The sequence below is a fragment of the Anoplopoma fimbria genome, chromosome 18 (genome assembly GCF_027596085.1).
Source record: "Anoplopoma fimbria isolate UVic2021 breed Golden Eagle Sablefish chromosome 18, Afim_UVic_2022, whole genome shotgun sequence".
NCBI classification, from domain to species: Eukaryota; Metazoa; Chordata; class Actinopteri; order Perciformes; family Anoplopomatidae; genus Anoplopoma; species Anoplopoma fimbria.
The window spans coordinates 2,059,904-2,082,036 of record NC_072466.1 but is presented as its reverse complement, the minus strand read 5'-3'; the positions used below and the strand labels follow the sequence as shown (position 1 = coordinate 2,082,036).

General features: G+C 37.7%; 1 protein-coding gene across 1 annotated transcript in view; it reads right to left on the bottom strand.

The window, feature by feature from the left end:
- Positions 1-22,133, bottom strand: part of xrn2 (5'-3' exoribonuclease 2) — a 38,741-nt gene that overhangs the window by 3,090 nt on the left and 13,518 nt on the right. Inside the window, 12 exon segments of the mRNA XM_054618208.1 lie at positions 1,890-1,950; positions 7,719-7,834; positions 10,370-10,498; positions 11,513-11,581; positions 12,677-12,733; positions 12,882-12,961; positions 14,852-14,949; positions 15,187-15,270; positions 15,815-15,887; positions 16,008-16,097; positions 16,724-16,831; positions 21,569-21,704. Coding sequence (XP_054474183.1) covers positions 1,890-1,950; positions 7,719-7,834; positions 10,370-10,498; positions 11,513-11,581; positions 12,677-12,733; positions 12,882-12,961; positions 14,852-14,949; positions 15,187-15,270; positions 15,815-15,887; positions 16,008-16,097; positions 16,724-16,831; positions 21,569-21,704 — 1,101 coding nt within the window.

Genomic DNA, 22,133 nt, shown 5'->3' with positions numbered 1-22,133 from the left:
ACAGGTAATTCAAACATCCCTGAATGTTTCAATACAGTTCAACACTTCATCTTTGGTTATGAAGCATTAAATAACTAAATAAATCAGATTATCTCAGAACTACGAGGACATAAAAGTGAACTTTTCAATAAAAGTTTCAACTTTTGATTAAATATGATGAAGCTTTTATTCAAAAAAGTGACGTGGATTAAAGGAGGATTTGTTTGTTTAAATGTTTCGGCCAGATCAATCAAAAGCTCTACTTGTCGAGTCGTTAAATCTATTAGTGACAATAAAACACCTGAGTTTTTGTACCAAACGTATACTTTTTCCATAGCTTTTGTTTGAGAAACATAAAAATGTGGTTCCATGTAATAAAACAAGCCGACCTTCAGTATTTAATGAGTTTTAATGACAAGCATACATAGAGATTAAATGATTTGTTGGGCAATAGAACGATAACCAGCAACTATTTTGCTGATCAATTAATCAGCGCAGTCAGAACTTCGATTATTCTCCGTTTGTAGCTTCTGCACTGTGATATTTACCACTTTTATATCATTCGTATCTGAATATCTGTGTGTTTTTGGACTGTTGGTGGAACAAAAAGACATGAAGACGTCAATTGTACTCTGGGAAACTGTGACAAACATATTTTCTATCATTTTTGAAGTTTCATCTGAAGGTTCATTAATTATTAATTGTGAGTTTCAGCTCTAAAAAGAAAAAAATAAACAAATAAATAAAATACAGTTTAAAAAGGAGCAAAGTTATGATTTAGATGAGATTTTTTGTCCTGAACTTGTTTTTTTTAATTATAAAATAGGACTTTCTGATTTTAGTTAGATGTATTCATGTTACGAGAACTTCCATCCAACATACAACACGCTGGACCTCCTGATCTAAAAAAAACAAAACACCAAGTGGCCTTTTGACTCTGTGTTTACCGAGGGATCGAGCTCTCGAGGAGATAAAAACCTCCTCTCCTCAGATGATTTAGCAAAAGATGCACATGAAAGAACAAGTATGAAACCAAGAGCATTCACATATGGCTCGGATCCTACTCGTCTCTAAAAAAAAACAGGAAGCGTCCGTGGGACCTGGCGAAGAACCAGCAACGCAACAGCCCTCAAAAATAGAGACAAGCCGCTGGACAATGCGTCAATGCAACAGTGATATTAAAAGTCTCTGTAACAAAAAGAGAAGAGAACTTAGAGCCGCAGCCCCCCATCCCTCATTACTGAACCATGTCACACTCTGGCCAGCGCCGGACTTAACCGGTAATCCCCTCTCCTCCAAGTTCCTCCCGAGTTTCATTTGGTCCGGTCCTGAGTAGTTAAAGAAACTGTTTTCAGTCGCCGCTAATAACTACTGACCCGAGGTGACTCCGAGCCACAATGGGCCTGAAAAGTTGAACTGGAGAACCTGATTAGAGACTTTTCTGAGAGGGTCTGGAGCCAGAAGCACAACGAGGAGGAGGAGGACGACCACGCAGCCTCCGGCAGCATTAGTGACGCCTCATTAAGCTGCACAAACCTCCTCGAAGGAAATTTGTTTTTAGAGCGACGGAGGAAAATCTTAATTCAGCAGAAGCAGAAAGCCCCCCCCCCACGGAGGAAGGCAGACAGAGGAGTAGAAAGGCTGGAAAAACCTGCTACAATAACCACAAACCAGGGGCCTTGACACCTTTAATGCACTGTGATTGTTAAAAAAAATAAAGGAAGAGGATGTGAAAATACATGAATGGAGAGGTCGATGAAGTCCTTGTCTGACAATGTAACAAAGATTAAACCCCATTTCTGAGTTAGAAAGATGAAAAATAAAGAGTTGTTTGCACGCTAACGATGAACTACCAGCAAAATAAAAACACAGATTTACAGAAGAAGCCGACAAACCGGGGCCGGACTCACCTCGGATACTGGGGCTGCTGGAAGGAGGGCGGCGCTCCCAGCAAACTGTTGTGCCTGGAATCTGCGGAGGACAAAAGACGACATGTTCAGAAGCTGTTCTGTAGAGTTTAGTTTGAAGTTTCTGGAAGGAAAAAGGACGAGTGGACGGACGACAATCTGTCCTGAGTTTAACCTGTTTTAATGGGAGATAATACAGGTGGAAAAAATTGAAACGTCCCCAGTTGATTACTTAATTTAATGCAATTATTTTTTGTGTTAAAAGTTTTATGGAAATGTTATGTTTTAATATGCAAATGAGGCATTATCTTATGGTAACTTTTGGTTAAGATAGAAGAAATCTAGAGACACAAATAGACAAAGTCGTCAAATAAACACCTGAATGTGTGTTTTGGATGATTTCTTTCCACTAGTGTGAAAAAAGAAGCGTTGTGGAAGTAAAATACACCTACATCTGTAAACAGACGCCTCTCAATACATTATTTAACCATCAGTATGTCAAACATTAACGTGCGGTTCCCTTTTAAAAACTCAACAAAAAGGAGAAACTCTTCAGATTCACATCATCAGAGTTGATTTTTCTGAGTTGAACTGCAGAAAATCCTCCAGTTTGATTGTTTAGAAGCCAAAAACCTGAACATGGACACTAATTAACCCGATTCAAGTCTGCTTGAAAGTGTATAAAAAAGAAAGTACTATGTAATATGAACTATTTCATTTATGTCATGGATACAGAACGGATCAGTTGTCACGATAAAATGAAGCTCTATCAGACGGCGAATCGCAGCGGCTCTGGAGGGGTGGAGGTGGACGGCGAGGAGGAGGGGGGGGCAGCGTGGGGGAGGCGTGTAGCTCCACATTTGCATTTTTTGTTCAGAAAATGAAATAAGCATTCAGCCGGCAGCATTGTGGACGCCTCAAGTACCCTGGTTCCATCGCTGCAGGCCCTTCACAAAGACACACTTAAAAAAAACGGGAAAAAAACGGGGAGCTAACGGCTTCTTCCAGATTCACTGTTGCCAAGGCGATGACCAGCTGCGAGCCGCGGACTTGTTTGTTTATAGGGGGCAGGCCCGCTGAGTGGCTCGGCTCAGGGTGGGTGAAGGGGTGCCACGGAAAAAAAAAAAAAGGACCCGGACGCCCACATTCACAAACCTGCAGAGGAGGAACTGTGAAGACGACAGATACGAGTTCACTGGAGTCGATAGTGAAGATATTAACGGGCTGAAATACCACAATAATCCCACACACACACACACACACACACACACATACACATAGGCCTGTTATTAGTTGTGTGTGTGTGTGTGTGTGTGTGTGTGTGTGTGTGTGTGTGTGTGTGTGTGTGTAATTAGTTGTGAGTGAATGAAATATATATATAAATAAATAAATAAATATATATACACACAACTAATTCTTATTTTTATTATCTATATATCTGTGTACAGCTTCTTAAATGTGTATATACGCTGTCAAGTTTATATTTAAAAGTAGCATCACTGCTAATAAAAAAGGCATAGATGTAGAAATGTGGCTTTACACAACATATCAGACTTTGAACGGCAGAGAACATTCAAGTCCTGGACTCATTGATGATTAAAGATTCCAACACTTCACATTGTCTCAAGTCAACTTATATTAGAAAATAGAAAAATAATTAAATAGAATAATTGTAAACTTTTCTCTCGTGTCATCATTAGGTCAAACTTTTAGTTTGTGTTTGATCAAATAACATTTCCCACCAGCCTCAGCTTTACTTTGTGTAAGTGCTAATTATCTTAAAATGCTAACACCCTGAACACCTAAACATTAACCTGTGAGCATGTTAGCATGCTGATGTTAGCATTTAGCTCAAAGCACAGCTGTGGTCACAGAGCTGCTAGCATCGCTGTTGACTCTTAGTCTGTTTTTTATGTTTTTGTCCAGCCTTCGTTGACGTTCTGCGCATTTGAAGTCGATCTTTTAAAAGCTACAAACAGCTGGTTTTACATTTGTAAAGACATTCAAAATCTATTTACTGCAAAAACACCAAGTTTAAAAAACAATGTGCTTCTTAGGACACAAAAACATCTAGAAGCATCACAGGACACAGAAATGTGCCCCTGATCAGGTTTGATTTCCATGTCGAAAAACTTGACCCCTCTTAAAGAAAGAGTCTACATTAGTATCCTGGGGTGGATTTATATTAACAATAAGTCAGAAATTGAATACCAAGGAAATAAAATGATCAAAACAGATCTTCTGTGTGAGAGGAACCTCAAACCATCTGATGATTAAAGCTTGTAAAAGGACAAATATCAGAACAGTCTAAAGCTTTGGGACACTAATTGGAGACTTAAACATTTCGGAACAAGTTAAAAATCATTAAAATGGAAGAAATACTGAAACAATCTGTTTTAAGGCCTTAAAACTTAAAGGAAAGTCAAGCAGGAAGTATTCCACCAGCTCTCGGCTGCTATAAAAGTAGTAAAACGCACAATTAGCAGCCAGCAGGCGGACTGCTGTCGCCACATTATCATTTTGTTTTTGTCATTCAGTTTTCATGTTTGATTATCTCCTCCACCAACAAACTTAAAGTGGACCACCCAGTTCGGCTCCAATTATAACTCTGCAACACTTCTTTTTCCCCCCCTCATCCCCAGCGATGACTCAAAAGAGAGAATTACAAGTGGACACCTGTCAATCTGCTTAATTAACAATGATCTGAACGTGTATGGACCTCCAGTCTGCAGCGGACAAAAGCCAACAAAGGATTACGCTTTAAATCCTTAAAACACACTGCGGCCACTGTATTAATGCGGGGGGGATTACAACCGCGCTAAACAACTAAACGTCTCTCTCCGCCTCTTTTCAATTAGTTCAGCGACTATTTGACTCAGCTCACGTCCAGCCGGCTCGGGTCCGACAGCAGGAAGGAGGACAGTAACTCTTCTTCTGACAGACGGACTCAAAAGGACTTCATCTGCTGCTGCTTCACCGGACGAAAAAGCATTTTAGGAACGATTAAAACCTTTAACACAATGGCTCAAATCTGAAGACAATTATCGTAAAGAACCATTTGTACCGTACGATACAAGACGTCCAGTACAAAAACTAAATAAAACAAATTTCTAAAAGGCATCAGTGTTTAAAAAACCCCAAGCAGCTTTACATGAACTCCAATCAAAGAACAAGCAACAAAAAAACTAAGACTGAGTAAAATAATTCAACACTTTTGGTCCATTTTGTATTAAGATCTTTTTAAGGACTTTATATCACAAAGAAAAATAGTTCCAATCTTCTGATTTATATCCAACAAAACCATTCAGGTTTTCAGACTAATTCAGGACTTCAGACTGACGTTTTTTTATTACAACGTCCTTGAAGTCGATAAATATGGAGTTAAATCCTCAAATACCTTCTGACCTCCACCAGTAGTTTCTGTTCCCTTTTGAAGCTGCAGAGCTAAAAACACAAAGCAGCCAGCAACATTCTGAGGTTTGAATAAATCTTTTGTGAGATTGTTCTGAAGTTTTAAAAACTAAATTAAGGTTTCATTCGACAAAGTTTCTGTGCAAACAGAGAATTGAAATCCCGTTACCAGCAGGGCCTCGTTGTTATTGAAGTCGCTCCACCAGCCAGCCAGAGCAGCCATTATGTGCAGTTGTTATTCTGAAGTGGTTTGGGAGTTTGGAGGCTTATCAGCCGCTGTGGCTCGCTGGATGAACCCGTTACTTTGCTGCCCCGGATCAAATTTGGTGTCACCGTGTGTCAAAGGCAGTAATGGCCACCAGCAGAGACCCCCCCCGGCTGGTTATTAAACACCGGCTGGGCACAAAGCCCCGCGGCGTGTTTCAGAGGCGGCGTGTTGACACATCACCGCAGGAGGTAGCGGGCGCCGTCAAAAAGGGGGAAGTTAACTTTGGTTTCAACCCTCTTCAGAGCGCATCACACACCCAATCAAATGCTTTTATCAGGGTGGGGGGCACTGTGTCCAGCAGAGGCACTCCAACAGTCTCATTACCGGCCCGGGTCTCCCACAACGCTAATCAGAAACCCCCCACCCCCACAACCCAAAATCACAAAAGCCTGCAGTGATTACTGGCCGAGCAGAGGATCGTCCCTGAGAAAGTGTCGTCTGGACAAAAGCTCTCCGGCCTCCCGCTGCAGAATAAGGCCCACTTGTCTGGATAATCACATTCCTACAGAGCCCGATATTATAGTTGGTTAAGTCCAGATTTTAAGATCAATGTTAGGTAGAAATACCAGAGTCAATACCTCTAAAAGAGCTGATGATAGTTAAAACTCTTACTCCAAACCAAAACTGAACTGGTAACCATCAACGCTGGAAGGTAAAGTCAAAGGTTTACAACTTCAAACCAACAAAATTCTGCAGAAATCCTGGAGTCAACAGCCCTAAAAGAACTGACGATAGTAAAAAAAGAAATCTTACTCTAAACCAAAACTGAGCATGTGACTGTTATTGATCTTAGAAATAGTCAAAGTTTTAGAACATCAATCAGACAAAAATCTATGGAAATCCTGGAGATAAAAGCTTTAAAAGAATTCATGATAGTAAAAATCTTATTTCAAACCAACGCTGAGCGTGTAACCATCAACGCTGGACGATAAAGTCAAAGGTTTACAACTTCAAACGGACAAAAATCTGCAGAAATCCTGGAGTCAATACCTTTAAAAGAACTGATGATTAGTTAAAAATCTTATTCTAAACCAAAACTGAGCATGTGACTGTTATTGATCTAAAAACAACCAAAACATTTTACAACTTTAATCAGACAAAAATCTACACACAATCTATCGACACTTTAAACTAAAACTGAGCCGATAACCGTCAACACTGGAGGTAAAAGTTAACGGTTTAAACTCCCAAACAGACAAAAGTCACCAGAAATCAAATCAGTACAACCTTAAAAAAAAAAACTGCATTTAAGCTCCAGGTGCTCGATATAATAAACCTGATATCATTTACAAAGATTTGTTAAGAGTAATAATTTCCCCAACGATGATAGAAAAGATATAGACATTAAAAAAAAAGAAAAATCCTGCACCGCTAATTGGCAAGTTTACCGTTAAGAAGGAGAACCAGAGGCCAGGAGGGGGGGGGGAGGTGCTGCTGCAATCTGGAGGAGCCAAAAACCCCATTTGCATCAAGTGCCACCAAGAATAGCTGCGACTCCCCCGCACGCCATCAGCGGGCAGATGAGATTATTCATCTAGTTGCAAATTGGCACATCAAAGTCAAACCGGAGGAGAGCTGGCAGAGGGACCGCGGGGCCGAGGCCGGGGGGGGGAGTGGACAGGGTGATTAGGAGCAAAAGTGTGTGACGGTGAAGAAGAACTCCAACGTGACGGACAAAAGGAGGCTATTTAAAAAAAAATCATACAAGGAAAAATGAAGTGATTTGGTTTTATTCATCAGTTTTCCTGTTTAATAGACTTTTTAAAAACTTGTTCTGAGGCAGAAATCTTCATTTAATCTGCACTACATCTTTGTTTTATAGATATATCAACATCAGTGTCTTCTTTTCATACACAAATATGATTCATCCAAAGAAATCCATAGTTTTAGAATAAATGGTAAAACCTAGAGGGGAGGTTTGACTTAAAGCCCTTTAAATAAAATAATCCTAACCAGGTGGAAACCTCTGGTTCTGAAAAGTGAATCCAAAGCTTAAAAGCCTTGAGCTTGCATTTAGGGCGGGGCTTACTGTGATTGACAGGTCTCTATCAGAGCAGTAGGTCACTGTGTGTGTGTGTGTGTGTGTGTGTGTGTGTGTGTGTGTGTGTGTGTGTGTGTGTGTGTGTGTGTGTGTGTGTGTGTGTGTGTCTTACGTTGGAATGCCTGGTGGCCTCCACTTTGTGCAGATCGGTAGTTTCCTTGTTGGTACATGTTGGGTGGCGGTGCGTTGCTGTACTGTCCTCCACCACGGTTTCTGTTTATACTGTGACTGAAGGAAGAGAGAAGAAGAAGTTGTGCTGTAAGAATCTGATTTTAAACAACAACAACTTGTCACATTTCCATCATCTTTCAATACATATAAATAGTTTTTAATGCGGTTTAGCAACTCCTTGTTGTTGTTGGACACATTAAACAGGTGAAAACAGATCAGGTTCTCAGATGAAATACAACACAGGAAGTTCTGTTTGAGATACTCCTCTCTGAATTTGAAGGCGAATCTGATGTCAAAACACTGAGACAGGATTTAATAAACTATTTCACATTTGGTTGTGACGAAAAACAGCAAAAAATACCAAACAATTATAGTTGCACAGTAATCCAATAGGAATGAGCGCTTGGATGAGTTTGATTGTTCGCAACAGCGTCCTGCAAGATGACGTCACGTTGGCTCGGGAAACACCATCAAGGTGACATCTTTTATCTGGGGTCAGCGTGCCAAGGGCCAGAAAACTGGCTACGAGGGATGTGTTTTGTTAGCATTTTAGCGATACTTCTCTTATCGATACTCTTACCGGTCCTTTTACATTACTGAATAACTGCTTTTGAATATATTATTACAAAATACATCAATTGTGAACAGGATTAGATTTTTTCTAGTGCCTTCTAGTTTTAGATCATTTTTAAAGATGCTGACAACCTGGAATAAATAACCTGCTGCAGACATTTCTTCTGGCACTTAAACTACCATAAAAATAGTTTCAAAGCTATTGAAGTCATGCAGAATCATATTACATGACATAAGAAGGCCGGCTGTTTGATTCCCAGATCCACTTGTCGTAATGTTTTTGGTGCAAAACGCTGAATCTCAAATGTCTCCTATTTGTCAGCCCAACAGCAGATAAAAAACACCATGTAACTGCAATTCATTTACCATTTAGATGATGCTACTTAATGACAAAAATATGTAAAAAATATATATAAAAAAACCTCTCAGTGTATTACTTGGGATCAAAACAACAAAGGATCCTTTTCATAATAATTCTCCAGGTTTTCCTGCTCTCCGTCGTCTGAGCAGCTGCCTGTTTGGCCCCATCAAAGCACATAACTGCCTGAATTACTGAATTAACGACTTAGTTTTGTAGGAAAAAAAAAGGGAAGAAAAAAATTGGAATACATTCAGTTTCTTCAAATCCGTGCATAATTAATTCCACAGTCGGACCGAGCCAGATGTTCAATTATTCACATTTCCTTAATGATAATATCAACGTGTGGAGGAGAGAGCTTAGATCATAATCAAGGATGGCTGGTTAATGGGGAGCGTCGGAGGAAGGGGGGGGGCAAACATTTAAACACATTCTCCATTTTAAAAATACTGTACTGTGAATACTGAGTCACTGCAGAATCAGCAGTCATTGTTTAACACTTGATCACTATGAAATGATATCACACGCTGCACAAGGTTTACAGGCAGGTGTGAGTGCAGATCGAGATGTTTTTATGCCTGTTTATTAAGCTGAAAATGGAAAAATTATAAATGATTTTTACAGTTTTTGTATTTCTAGATGTGACAATTCAATGTAGAAGACAAAGAAACGACTTTAAAATCAGCTTTATGTGCATTTTTTTCTGTCTTCAAGATGTTTTTCCCCCCCGATGTTGAAGTTTTTGACAATGCTCACCGATAAACATTTTTTTTTTAACTGTATTGATATTGACTGTGAGCAAGTCAGTCTAATCGAATGCTTAAGAGGCTTCAAAGGTTGCCATGGTAATTGACATTTAAATCAGTGTTCAAATGCATATTTTTTTGTCTCGTCTTGTTTATTGATGAAATAAGGAAAAGTAGTCGCACATAGCTCGTTATGCATCAACATGAATCGGATGTTTGGCGCTGAAACGCAGCAAAGAAGATCGATAACAAAGTCATGTCTTTGATTTAATGCGTTGTCAGAGGCTACAGCATGTTTATTTATTATTTCATGCATTTGTTTTGAGGCCTACGCATTTCTTTTTATGGGATATCACGGTAATATATTTGATGTGATTGGTGCACAAATGTTAGCGGTTATCCTTTATATTAATAATAAAGGAAAGTACCATTTAAATATTGACCAAGTTTGAGGACATTGTAGTTTTTGTATGCTTTAGAAACATGTGACGACCCTGTTTTTAGGTCCTAAAAATCTTCATTTGAGTAAATAAATCCAAGCAAAAATCAAAATGTTTACAGGATATTCAACCTTTGTTTCCTTATAATGCATTTAATACTTGATTACTTTCTTTACAGGACTTGTATGAAGGCAATAAAGTCATCCATGAATATGAGATTCGAGTTTACAGATAGTTGAAATCCCTCCTCGTCATTGTGGCGGTTGATTTATGGCTTTGTGATGGTTACACCTACAGTCCATGTTCATATCTATGAGCTACACTCGTCTTTTTGATTCTTCACAGTTCATTTTGTTTGTACGTCCTCTGGTGTTTTGGAGAATACTAGCGTGCATTAGAGAGATTGATACAGGTATTTCTGTAGCCCATTACCCACAACCTTTAAATGTCTGTAAATATACATGGATGAACTCACCCCAGAGCCCTGAAGCCGGACTGGTCCAGGTGAGCCTGCTGTCTGTGCTGGTTGAAGCCCAGTTGGGGTCTCCATGGTTCCCTGTTGCCCTTCTCCCAGTCCCCGGGCTTCAGGACCTTGTTGGGCATCCTGACAGAAAAAACAACAAACAGAGTTAAAGCTGAACTGAGAGGAGATTTTATGTGAACAATACTTTCATGTGCATGAATCCCAGAGAGAAGAGAAACGTCGTCTGACTGAAAACCTGCAGACGCTCAAATAACCAAAACATTTATCATCAATGGAAAAGAAACTGGATTCCAGTATGGGTAACTGGTTTTGTTGTATTTCTACTACTTTTTCAATATAATTGACAATATCACTCTCAATATTACTGGTCATTTAGGCACTGGTGTTAGTATTACTTCGTATACACTTAATATTTTACCCTTGTATTCAATATTTTATGTTGTATTTTACTTTTTCGATTTTTTTTACTCTTATTGCTATTGTGCTCTATTTAGCACTGGAGTCAGTTTCCTTTTTTTTTTTTATTCCATAGTTCATTCATGTTTACATTTGTATTCTATTGTTTTTGCTATTCTTCTGTTGTAATCTTTAATGAAGCACTGGCACAAGAATGTCCTTCAGGATTAAAAAAAAGTTAAATCTTTCTTTTGTTGTAATTCTTTAGCTTTATATCCAACTATTGCTGTTCTGATCAGGTTTTGTTTAGCACATTAGGCTGCGTCTTTGCATGAAATGTGTTATGCAAATTAAGTTATTATAATCATTGCATGATGATACATAAACAAGTATTGTGTTTGTATAACAGCCTGATATCTCTTCACCAATGAGCCTCAAACACCGTCCTGCTGCCAAAAATACTCACTAGAGCACCAAATGTGGATTAATCCGCCGCTGAAAATAGTCCCCTACAAATGCACCTTTTTCTTGTTTGTTTGAAGTCAGAAAGTTTGACTAACGTGTTGTTGGTTTTGGTTGAATCATTGGATGTTTATACAACATATCACCAGCCTTCAACAATAAGGTGCAAAGTACGTATATAAAAATAACTCTTTCTACTCGTGAAAAAGAACAAGGCTTCATATTTATTAAAGCATTTGAGAGAGAAAGTTTGAGAAAGGAGAAAAGAATCCTCACTTGGCTCCAGGAAGGACGACCGCCTTGAACACAAACTCAGCTGCATAGTGGGGATCTTTGAACCTCACTCTGGAAAGAAGAAGAAAATCAGTTTCAAGTGCAGACAAAAAGAGTTCCATTAGCTTACTTTCTTTTTCTCTTTTTCTTTCAACAGTTTCGTTTTTTCCACAGAGATCCTGAGTTTTGTGACGTTTGATGTTGAGGATTATTCTCAACCTGCCTCGTCTACTTTTCATGTTCCCTGAATGTCTTTTCTGCCTCAGAGAAAGACGGTATTATTCTGATGAAAGCTGGATGAACAGATTCACACAGATCAACACTGTGATGGCTCCAAAAATAAACCGCTTTCAAGCTTGAAAATGTCCCTCAATAAGACAGTGAGACAGTGAATCACTGGGACGCCATTTACAGGAAAGAAAGAACAGAAAGACATCTGGCTGAGACAGATTCATTCTTTCTATCTATCTTCTATCTTTATCTCTAGCTTCATCTCTATATACATCTATATATTTATCTACCTCTCTATAGGAATCTATATCTTTCTATATCCATCCATCTATCTCTCTCTAAATCTATATTTTCTTCCTTCTTTCCTCTGTTTAATATCATAAATCTGAAATCTTTGACTGCTGTTCGGATGAACTAAGACATTTAGAGGCTTCATCTTGACCTTAAAACAAATTCATTGAAAAATAAGTATGAACACATCGAGAAATAAATGATTAGCTGCACAATTTAAATATCTATAATTCAAAAGAAAGGAGCAGCTGAATCTGATTGCATTACATTTACAGGTGTTCCTCTTATTGTGTCCACCTTTTCTCTTATTTGACATAAGCTTCAGCTTTGTTGCTTTTTCAACCATTTAAACTCCAATCGCTCTTTGTTCTATTCAGATGAATGTATGCAGAGTCGGAGTTCAAGTACAAGCATTTGAAAAAACAGCAGCATTTCAGTAAAATGTATGTAGAGACACAGAAGATCCAGCCTGTCAAGCTGCTTATGCATCAGTGCAGGAACTAAAAAACAACATAACAACCCATTCCTTTTACATTTAGATCAATTCATGACAAGTGAAGGTCATGTATCTCAACCTGGAACAGATCTATTTAGTGTTTAACTGTCTGAAAACAGAAGAAATAATGCAGAGAGGCCGTTTCTTACCCGATGGCATGGTTCTGTGCGATGTCACGCAGCACTGGGATCGGTGACTTCACCGCCCTGAAGGATAAATGTTAAAACACAACGAGTGAATAAATGTTCAGGTGAGAGTCGTCACACTTGGACCAGCTCCCTCAGTAGCTTAAAGTGTTAAAAACAGAAGAACAAAAGGCAGAGAAATGTGAGAATAAAGCAGGCGTATCCTTACTTATCTGGTAGAATAGGGTCGTCATCAAGATTTAATATACCTTGGACTCCGTGGCAAAGCTCTGCAGGGATCTCAGTGCCCTGAAGGAGACAAAAGGTGGAGTTTGTATCAAGGAATCAATGTGGACTTGATTCATGTAACAGTACAGTATCCAGTCATACATGTTTTAACACGATGCGTTATTTATCCTCACACCTTTTTAATTCAATTCACTGTGTCCCAAAGTTTATTCTTACACATAATGACTGTTATATTCCATTCTACGTGGCTAACTGTGGCTCAGGAGGTAGAGCGGGTTGTCCACCAACTTCAGGGTTGTCGTCCTTAAGGCAGCGATTCCCAAAGTTATTTTTTTCTGTGGTCCCACTTTTTTAAAATGATAAACCATTGCAACCCAATTCACATCAGGGCCCTTCTGTTAATCTAAGTAAAGAAAACATTTCTCCATAAATGACAGACCCTGACCATTTTTACTGCCATTTCAACATCATCTATATTTACTTAAATAGGTAAACCAGCTGTTTTAAAAGAAAAGAGAATTTATTTAGTGCCTCGAATAAACGATCCACCTTTAGATCCCAACTTCATCTGTACTTTAAAAACACAAGACTTTGTTTACGTGCTGCTTTTGCTACGCAGGCTGTGTAAACACTTAAACTTTAGGGCAATATTTAGAAAGAATTTTCATAAAATCTGCAAATAGAAAAAGCAAATGTATGCACGTTTGCATATAAGGAGTTGGTTCATGGCTATAAACAGTAGGGGGAGCTAATTATCCAGTCAGCTGCCATTAAACCACTGCAGAAGAAGAGGACGCAACAAGATGACGTCTTTAAAATAAATGTGAAAAACTAATTTACATTTCTGTTTTGTTTCATGTCACCGTCTCCTTATCGTTACAAACTGATCGGATGTTTTCGCTCTTCAGTGTACGTTTAGGTCACATCTCTTATGATTAATTAGCCAAGTCTGTTTCCATCACACGCTCACATTTTGCTTTTATCGACCAGCAACTTTTCCACCTCATCCAAGTTTAAAACCGTTGTGATATTTCTATTCTTTTTGTCAAATTTTCTCTATCAAGACGTTTTTTTGCACTGACTCTAAAATAGATATATCATTCGTAGATTTTTGGGATATAATAACATTTGAGTAGCTTCAGATTTGTATCTTGTTTTAAGGCAGAAAACACTTAATAGTTTAAATAATGCCTTAAAAAGTACATTTTCAGTGACAGTCTTTAAATGTTTCGGTCTAAACTTGTTTGAGTCAAATCTGATGCGTTCTCGTTAATGTTTTGCAGTTTTTCGTGCTGTATTGTTTTAAATCACTGTTCAGAAATACTCATTAAGAAGTTTTCACCCAGTGAGTAAAATATGAGTAAATTTGTTTTGGTTTACAAATGCATAATCAACAAGACTGAATCGGACTCAGACGACACCTGCTCAGCTACACAAAACACATCTGCAGCAAAATGATGCAGCAAGTAATGCTGGATGTGAGAGTTTGATCCACAGAACCACAGAAGAAGACTATTATTACAGACACGTGTTGAGAGGAGGAGGAGGGGGGATGTCAGCTGCATGATGCATCACAACACAGAGAATAAAATTAATTAAAAGATGCAATAAAACAACATAACGATGAGGAAGTAGTCCCAACATCATTAAATCTACTGGGAAACTTTTTGGATGCTGCAGGTTGTTTATCTATTATAAAAGATTATAAATTATGAATTGTTTTAATCTGTATAATTATTCGGAAAAGTAACTAATGTTATTAAAAAAATGTATGTTGTGCAGTAAAAAGTACAATATTTACCTCTGAGATGTTGTGAAGTTTAATGTAGTAACTCAAGTAAAGTACACGTGTATTTAAGTACAGTACTTGAGTAAATGCAGTAAAAGCTCCATCAGGTTGATTTAAATGTATTGTGACTTTATTGTGTAGTTTAGTGGGTGGTTTTTTACCTCGTGAGATTCTGTGCGGTAAAGTTCAAGGATGAAGTCGGAGAGCGGGTGAGACTTCTGCAGAAACATCATGTCGCTGCCCAGGCTGTTTCTTCTCACTGAAACAGAGAACAAAAAAACAAAAAACAGGGGTTATTGGGTTGACTGGGGTGCTAAAATAACTTTTAACTGGATGATAGAGGAGAAGATAGGAAAGATTATGGGATGGAGAGGGCTGATGGATGAAAAGACAACAGCTTGAAAACACAAACAGGATATAATAATCATCCAAAAAGAGAGGAAACTGTCTCTATCCATCTATAAATCCACAGTTTGTACAGTGTGTGTTTGCTCACCTTCCTCAGGTGAGAGGTCGGGGTAGACGTCCTCCAGAGCCGCCCTCAGCCGACGTTCATCCACAAAAGGCAGCAAAGCAACACCTTCAAAATAAAGCACATATTCAGGAATTAAACATCTTTGTGCTACGTGCACAAACACAGTATGGGAGATAATTAATTATGTGTCCTTTGTTTTTTCATTATAATCATAAAAAAATGAATATATCTCCACCACACCTAATCAGAGACCTGTCAATCACAGTAGCCCCACCCTAAAGCATCCCCTGCTTTATGGTCTGTTTGACTCTAAATGGAGCATCATTTACTAAATGAACATCATGCTGTATTGAAGAAGACTTGAAACTAGAGATTGAGACCATAAACTCATGTTTACAATGTTTACTGAGGGAATAAATCAAGAGAGAAGTAGAGTCATTTTCTCATAGACTTCTATACAACCAGAGGAGTCGCCCCCTGATGGACAGTAGAGAGAATACAGGTCTAAAGCTTTAAACTAATAAAAATTCTTAGTTTCAGGTAATCATGCACTAAAAAAATATATATATAGTTATCGTAGTTATAAATATTCTATTACAGTTCTGATAATAATCTGGCCCTTTAAATGCTGTGTTATTGAGTGACTCACCCTGCCAGGCGTATTTCTTGCCATTGAGATCAATGGCGAAGTCGTCGGGGTAGAAGTCGATGATGGAAGACTCCTGCGTCAAAAGAAGAAGTTTAAAGACATTGAAAAACTACAACTTGTAAAAAGAAGAAGCTCTTTTAAAGCCGAGGTCCAGTGAAAACTCTCTGCTCTTCTTTCTGGACTCAACACTCACCGGACTGCTCATGAGGCTCCGCCATGTTGTGGGCAGGAAGTTGCCGCTGGCGGCAGGAAACACTCCCATCAGCTGCTCCAGTGGCTTGAACTGCAAACGACAACCACGCACACACAAAGTTCTTTACACACTCACTTACTCTTTGATTCAACTAGTCTTGTTTTAACTCCATTGTAAGAAGATTTATGCAACTTCTTATTGTGATCCATGACGGAATATATACACATTCTTACACGACTAGTGTTCTCATTTAAAAAGACATACTAGTTTCTAAACTCACCAGTTTACTGACCTGATTTATGTCAGAGAATTTAACGTTAAAATATTTTCAGCTTGCGTTAAACACAGACCTTATTTCAGACAAATAACCCAAAACACAGCCGATTTATTCTTGGGTTAAAGTTCACTCTATTGCAAGTTAAAGTTTTGTACCAGCAGATATGTCCGTTAATAAATTCTTAATCCTGAAAGTTCAAAAACGATATGAAAAATCCTCCCACGTCGTCTGTTTAACTCTTTTATTGTGAAACGGTCAAACTGCTGTGGTGTTTTAGTGGTTTTCTATAAAGTTGTCACATAAAATGCTGCTGTGAGTTTACTGGCATTTGATTGGAGCAACATATCCAACAAAAAACTCATTCTTTGTTAGAACGTGATCATGAAGTGGGGAGACGAGACAAAACAAGAGAGAGAAGAAGTTTTCAGTCCGTCCTTACCGGTTTGGTGTCCTTCTCAAAGTCTGTGAACATCTCTTTGATGTCTTTGAAGTCGGAGGCGAAGGGAGCGTAGTGGAACGGGAAGTACCACTTCCAGGAGGCACAGCCCTGAAGATCGACATGGACACAATCAGGAGCTTTAGTATCACTTTACATGTGGGAGGGAATCCAACAGAGGCCACGAGCTGAACAACCTGAATATTCAGCATTTAACTAAGGCTGCAACTCACATTTATCTGCATTGTCGGTTACATAAATGCCTGAAAATGGTTAAAAATGTCCGTTAGAATTTCCCCAGGGCCATTTTCTATCGTTTCTTTTGTCCAATAATCCAAAAATGTTTAATTTATTTTCATATAAAAACAGAGAAAAGGAGAAAATTCTCACACTTGAGAAGCTGAAACCAGAGTAAAAATTCAAGAACTTTCAAGTTACCAAAATTTTTTCAATTATTAATATAAATACAATGTTAAAAATAAAAAAAGATTACATAATTCCTTTATACCCACAGCATCAATGTATATTTTCACTTTGTTCGTTTTACCAGTTCTTCATATTAACTTGTATGTTTTGATCAGGATTATTTAATGCTAAGCTAGCTCCGGTCTGCTTTGTGTCCGGTGTGAGACGTCAACTATGAAGACAGGATCGTTTCATTTTAAATATTAAAAAGATTTTTGTTTTACACGAGTGATTGTGTAGATGAAACACCAGATTATGCTGAAATTGAGTTTATTTGAATTTACAAATATTCCCAACCTGGAAAACATGAACCGAACTTTCAAACGAAACCTGGAAACATAACATAACTTTTAAAAATAATAAAATTTAGAGCAATAATGTATATTTTAAGTTTTTTTATCTGCCGTTTCTTAACTTTTATACGATTGTATTTTTGATCAGGATTATTTAAAGCCTAGCTTACACTGGTCTGCACAGTGTCTGGTGTGAGACAACTTTAAAACTATAAAACAACTGTAGATGGGATCGTTTCATTTCAAATTTAAAAACATTTTTTTGATGCAACAATAAAACAAGATATTACTTTGAAAATCAAGCATTGAAAATATGAAACATGAAGACATTGTCCGAACCCTGCCCAAGGTTTGACTTTTTGGTTTGATTAAAGATGTAATAATGATTAATCACACGTAAATGTATTTTCTGTTGGACTTAATATCGTCTCTCTATGCTACATAACATTTTAAGTATTCGACGGGAATCCTGACTGATAAAATGAGTAAAATAACACTTAAAGACAACCAGGAAGTAGAAAAAAATAAAGCTTTTCTTTGCCCTTTTTCTCTTAAAAGTTCCACTGCAGCACAAAGCTTAAAATCCAATCTGATCAGACTAACGCTGACATTTAAAACCTCCACAGGTCTGAATCCTGATCAGACCAGAGTGTGTTTGAAACTGTACAAGTGAAACTGCCTTTCATACTTCAATGCCGATGCTGAATTGAGGCTCATTTTTAACTAAAGCCGAGCAAAAGAAACGATCCACAGACTGAACCGTGAATCTGGAGACAAAATATTAAACAACAAAAAACTATGTGGTTTTTTGAGAGGTTTGTGGGAGCAAAGAAGAAAAGAAATCGAACTTATCCTTCGTGAATAAACACGTCTGGCACCAGAAAACAACCTTCATTTCCCACAATCCACCTCTGAGAAAACCACCGCTCTGATAAATCCACCGATCTCAGCAGCACTTCATCACTAAAGATGTCATTCACATGATAATATGGAGACTTTACCATAATAAAAGCCAGAGGAGGATCCAATCTACAGCCTCAAATAATGGCACTGATCATTTATGGAAATGTGACAAAATGTTTTGTCTCGAGGAGAAATTCATTTTAGACCTTCGTCAGCGGGGTCAAAAGACCACAAAGCATAAAAAGAGAAAATAAATAATAAAAAATACATTAACTGTCATAACGGTTCATAACATCAAAAGCTCAACACGCTATCAAAGAAGATAAACACGTGAAACGAAAATCTTCTGTCTCATCTGGATGATTAAATCATTTTGAGCAACTGTTTCAAAACACGGCAACTAACCAATAGTTTTATTAACAATTAATGTTAATAATTATTCTGATTGACGGTTTAGTTGATGTGACTGGAAGGGGGACGGCCAACCTCTTTGGTTTAAAACCCAAAGATGTAAAAAAACAAAAAAAAAACAGTAAATCATTCTGGAGAGACTAGAAACAGCAACTTTATGATATTTGATTATTAAATAGTTTATTAATTCCAATTAACTGATCAAATTCAGCATTAGTCTCTGATTTTAATTAAATCGTATAAAAAAATTAAAAAAACCAATTAATTAATTGTTTTAAAGTTTTGTAGATAAATAATTTTTTGTCCAATTTAACTTATCACAACGAATATCAGATTATTTTATAAAATGTAAAATCGAATAATATAAATATTCTCATTGGCTTCAATCACATCATTCAGTGTTTTGTAGTTTGGCAGAACTTTTAAGGACCTTCATTTCTGTTTAAAATGAAATCAAGTTGCTTTTACAAACCAAATATAACAAAATGCATGATTAATTATTTATGATTAAGCAGTATGTAGGTTGTTGATTTAAGACTTGTACTGATCTCCTGTTTCTATACAATTTAGAACAAGGAAGTCCTGATTGTATTTGTCCCATTTAAATTAGTCAGAATTATTGTATCAAATAAAACTAATATTCCTCATAAAACGTGCTTCTCAGTCTGTGTGCTGGGAACCTTAAATTCATTTTCACTCTCCACACGTGACCAACACGTTTTTTCTTTTGAATATGAAAACGCTTAAAGTGCAAACGAGTTTATTAAGTATGTCTCGCTACAAACGACGCAGTCTGAAAGAAATCCTATTGACGTGTTTCTAATATTTTGTCCAACTATAAAAACAAAAAAAGAACAAACTTTATAACCTTCAAGAAGGTAGATTGTTGTGTTAGACGTCATTAGTTGTAATTAGGTGGACCTAATAATAAATAAAAACTGACAATCAAACTGTGCTCTTAATATCAAGACACCACAGTCACATCAAATGTATTCAAAGAGAAAAGACAGACACAAAATGCTGATATTGGGATTTTAAGAATCAATATTGGATCCTTTTACCCAAAATTCAGATTAACCATGCTTAGAAAACTACTCATTTGGAGTCAAATTTATGAAAAGACATGAATTAATAACAAAAAGGGTGTCTGTTGCTCTATAACACCCCAAAAAAAACCAAGTGTGAATCTTTAGATTTGGGATAAACCCAGCTCGGATGCGTGACCATAAACTCTGCTTCGGCGGCTGAACCCAAACCGTGAATGTGGGACGACGGAGAGCAGACACGTCCCCCCCCCCCCCCCCACTAATGAATTCATCCAGAAGGGCCCCCATGAGAGGGGCTTTGGATCGGGCCGACATGTGGAGTCAACACGGAGCGTGCATATAGACAGCTCACAATCAGCCCCGACAAATCCCCCCCGGCTCCTCTGAAGAGGGCCCGCAGATGATCGCTTCTTTTGGAGATAAAGATCAATATTTTACAACAATAAAGAAGGTTTAGTGCATAATCACACTGCAAACAATAACGTGGAGACGCTGATATCTCTGCGGTGCGGAGGTTTGTTTGTGGAGACACTCGACGGTGAGGAGTTCTTGACTTTCAACAAAACAAAACGCTGGTCGCCCATTAGGAGTCTTTTTTCCCATCAGAGATGATCAAATATCAAAATAGAATTTGGTTGAAATAGTAAAAACGTGAGACCACAACCTTTGCTGCATGTTTTTGAATCTCAAAATGTATTTTGTGGTGGAGTTCCTCGTCATGAAATCAATGAAATTATACATTTTTATGACAGAATGCAAAGTGTAAAAACTTTTACAGCAGCTGCATTAATGCGATTTATTTCTAATCAAACTATGATCACTTAAATGTGTTTTTCTTTTCTGGCTTTAATTCAATTTCTGCTCATCTTTTCTTTATATCCACTAAATTAATATTGTTTTTATGTTTGTTTCAAAGTCCTCCTTCTATTTTAATCCAAATACCATAGAGTGGGACATGCAAATCGTTTCATGTAGGTAAATTACATATATATCAATCGTTTACCATTTAATGTTAAATCTATCTCTGTTTTTTGTGCTTTTAAATCAATATTTTTGGTATTCTGCATGGCTGTGATGAACCAGGAACTATGTGGTCACATGATACATGTCCTGTATATATTCTACTGTAAATGGCATGTCCAGATTTAATCTTTCAGTCGATGTTGTCTTAATTCAAGGCGTTACGATAAAATAAAGCAACCCTCTACGATGTCTTCCATGTTGGATTTGACCTTTTGTGTCTCCTGAACACTAAAAGTCCAAAACAAAACAATGTGTTTGATGTCACAAACAACATACGAAATGATAAACTCATAATGAAGATGAGACCTTGATGGACCAACTAATGCTGCAGAAAATAAGGAGGGGTGTGTGAATGTGGAATGAGGGAAGACCTTTTTCCTATTAAATATATTTTAAAGTTCATGAGGACTTGTAATTCTACACTGATTATTTTGGATCATGACAAAATTTGAATCAGAAACAGGACTGGAGAGCTAGACGTAAAGTGAGAGGTCACAAAAATAATTGGAATAGTTTAAAAAGAAGACGATTTTAACAGTTTGTACTACTAGTTTCCCGTCGTGTTTAGGAGACCTTAGACCAGAGCCAACATTTAACTCCTCTCAAATAAAACCTCCAAGACTCTCAGGCCACATTTGGCAAGAAAAAAAACCCAGTAAAAAAACCCTTCATGAGAGTTCAGGTGAGCAGATTGCTTTGAGTGTTACCTGGTAGTAGTAGCGCAGCACCCAGCAGAGACCCTCCACGTAGGACCGGACCACCCTCTTTCTGAAATCATCATCCGTCGCGTCCACGTCAAACTTGGTCTTGTAGTATCTCTGCTTCCAGCCGTCCTCCCACAACCTGCAGCACACATGGACATTAATATATAGTACTTATATAAACTATACTGATACCAATGGAGGATCAAACTGCTATACATATTAAGTTATTCACATTTTCACAACCCCTACTTAGAGCCTCTCCTCTCTGCTCTCAGCAGCCTGAAGTTCAGAAGAAGTTTCATAGATTTTTTCCTCACATGACTGTTGGTCTCAGATGAATCAATCATGGCTTCATAGTTGAACTGAGGAGCTCAGAATTTAATGTTTCTTTACAGAATCTGTTTAGAATAAACTGTTTATTTTCGGGGCGACATTTTAAATAATTAAATGTTTTTGATGGGTTAGGTGACTAAAGTTTAAAACTGATTTGTGACAGCGGCCATGGTGGAAATCTGCTCGACTGTAAGACAGCTGATCCAAATTTCTGACAAGATATTCAATCTTGATC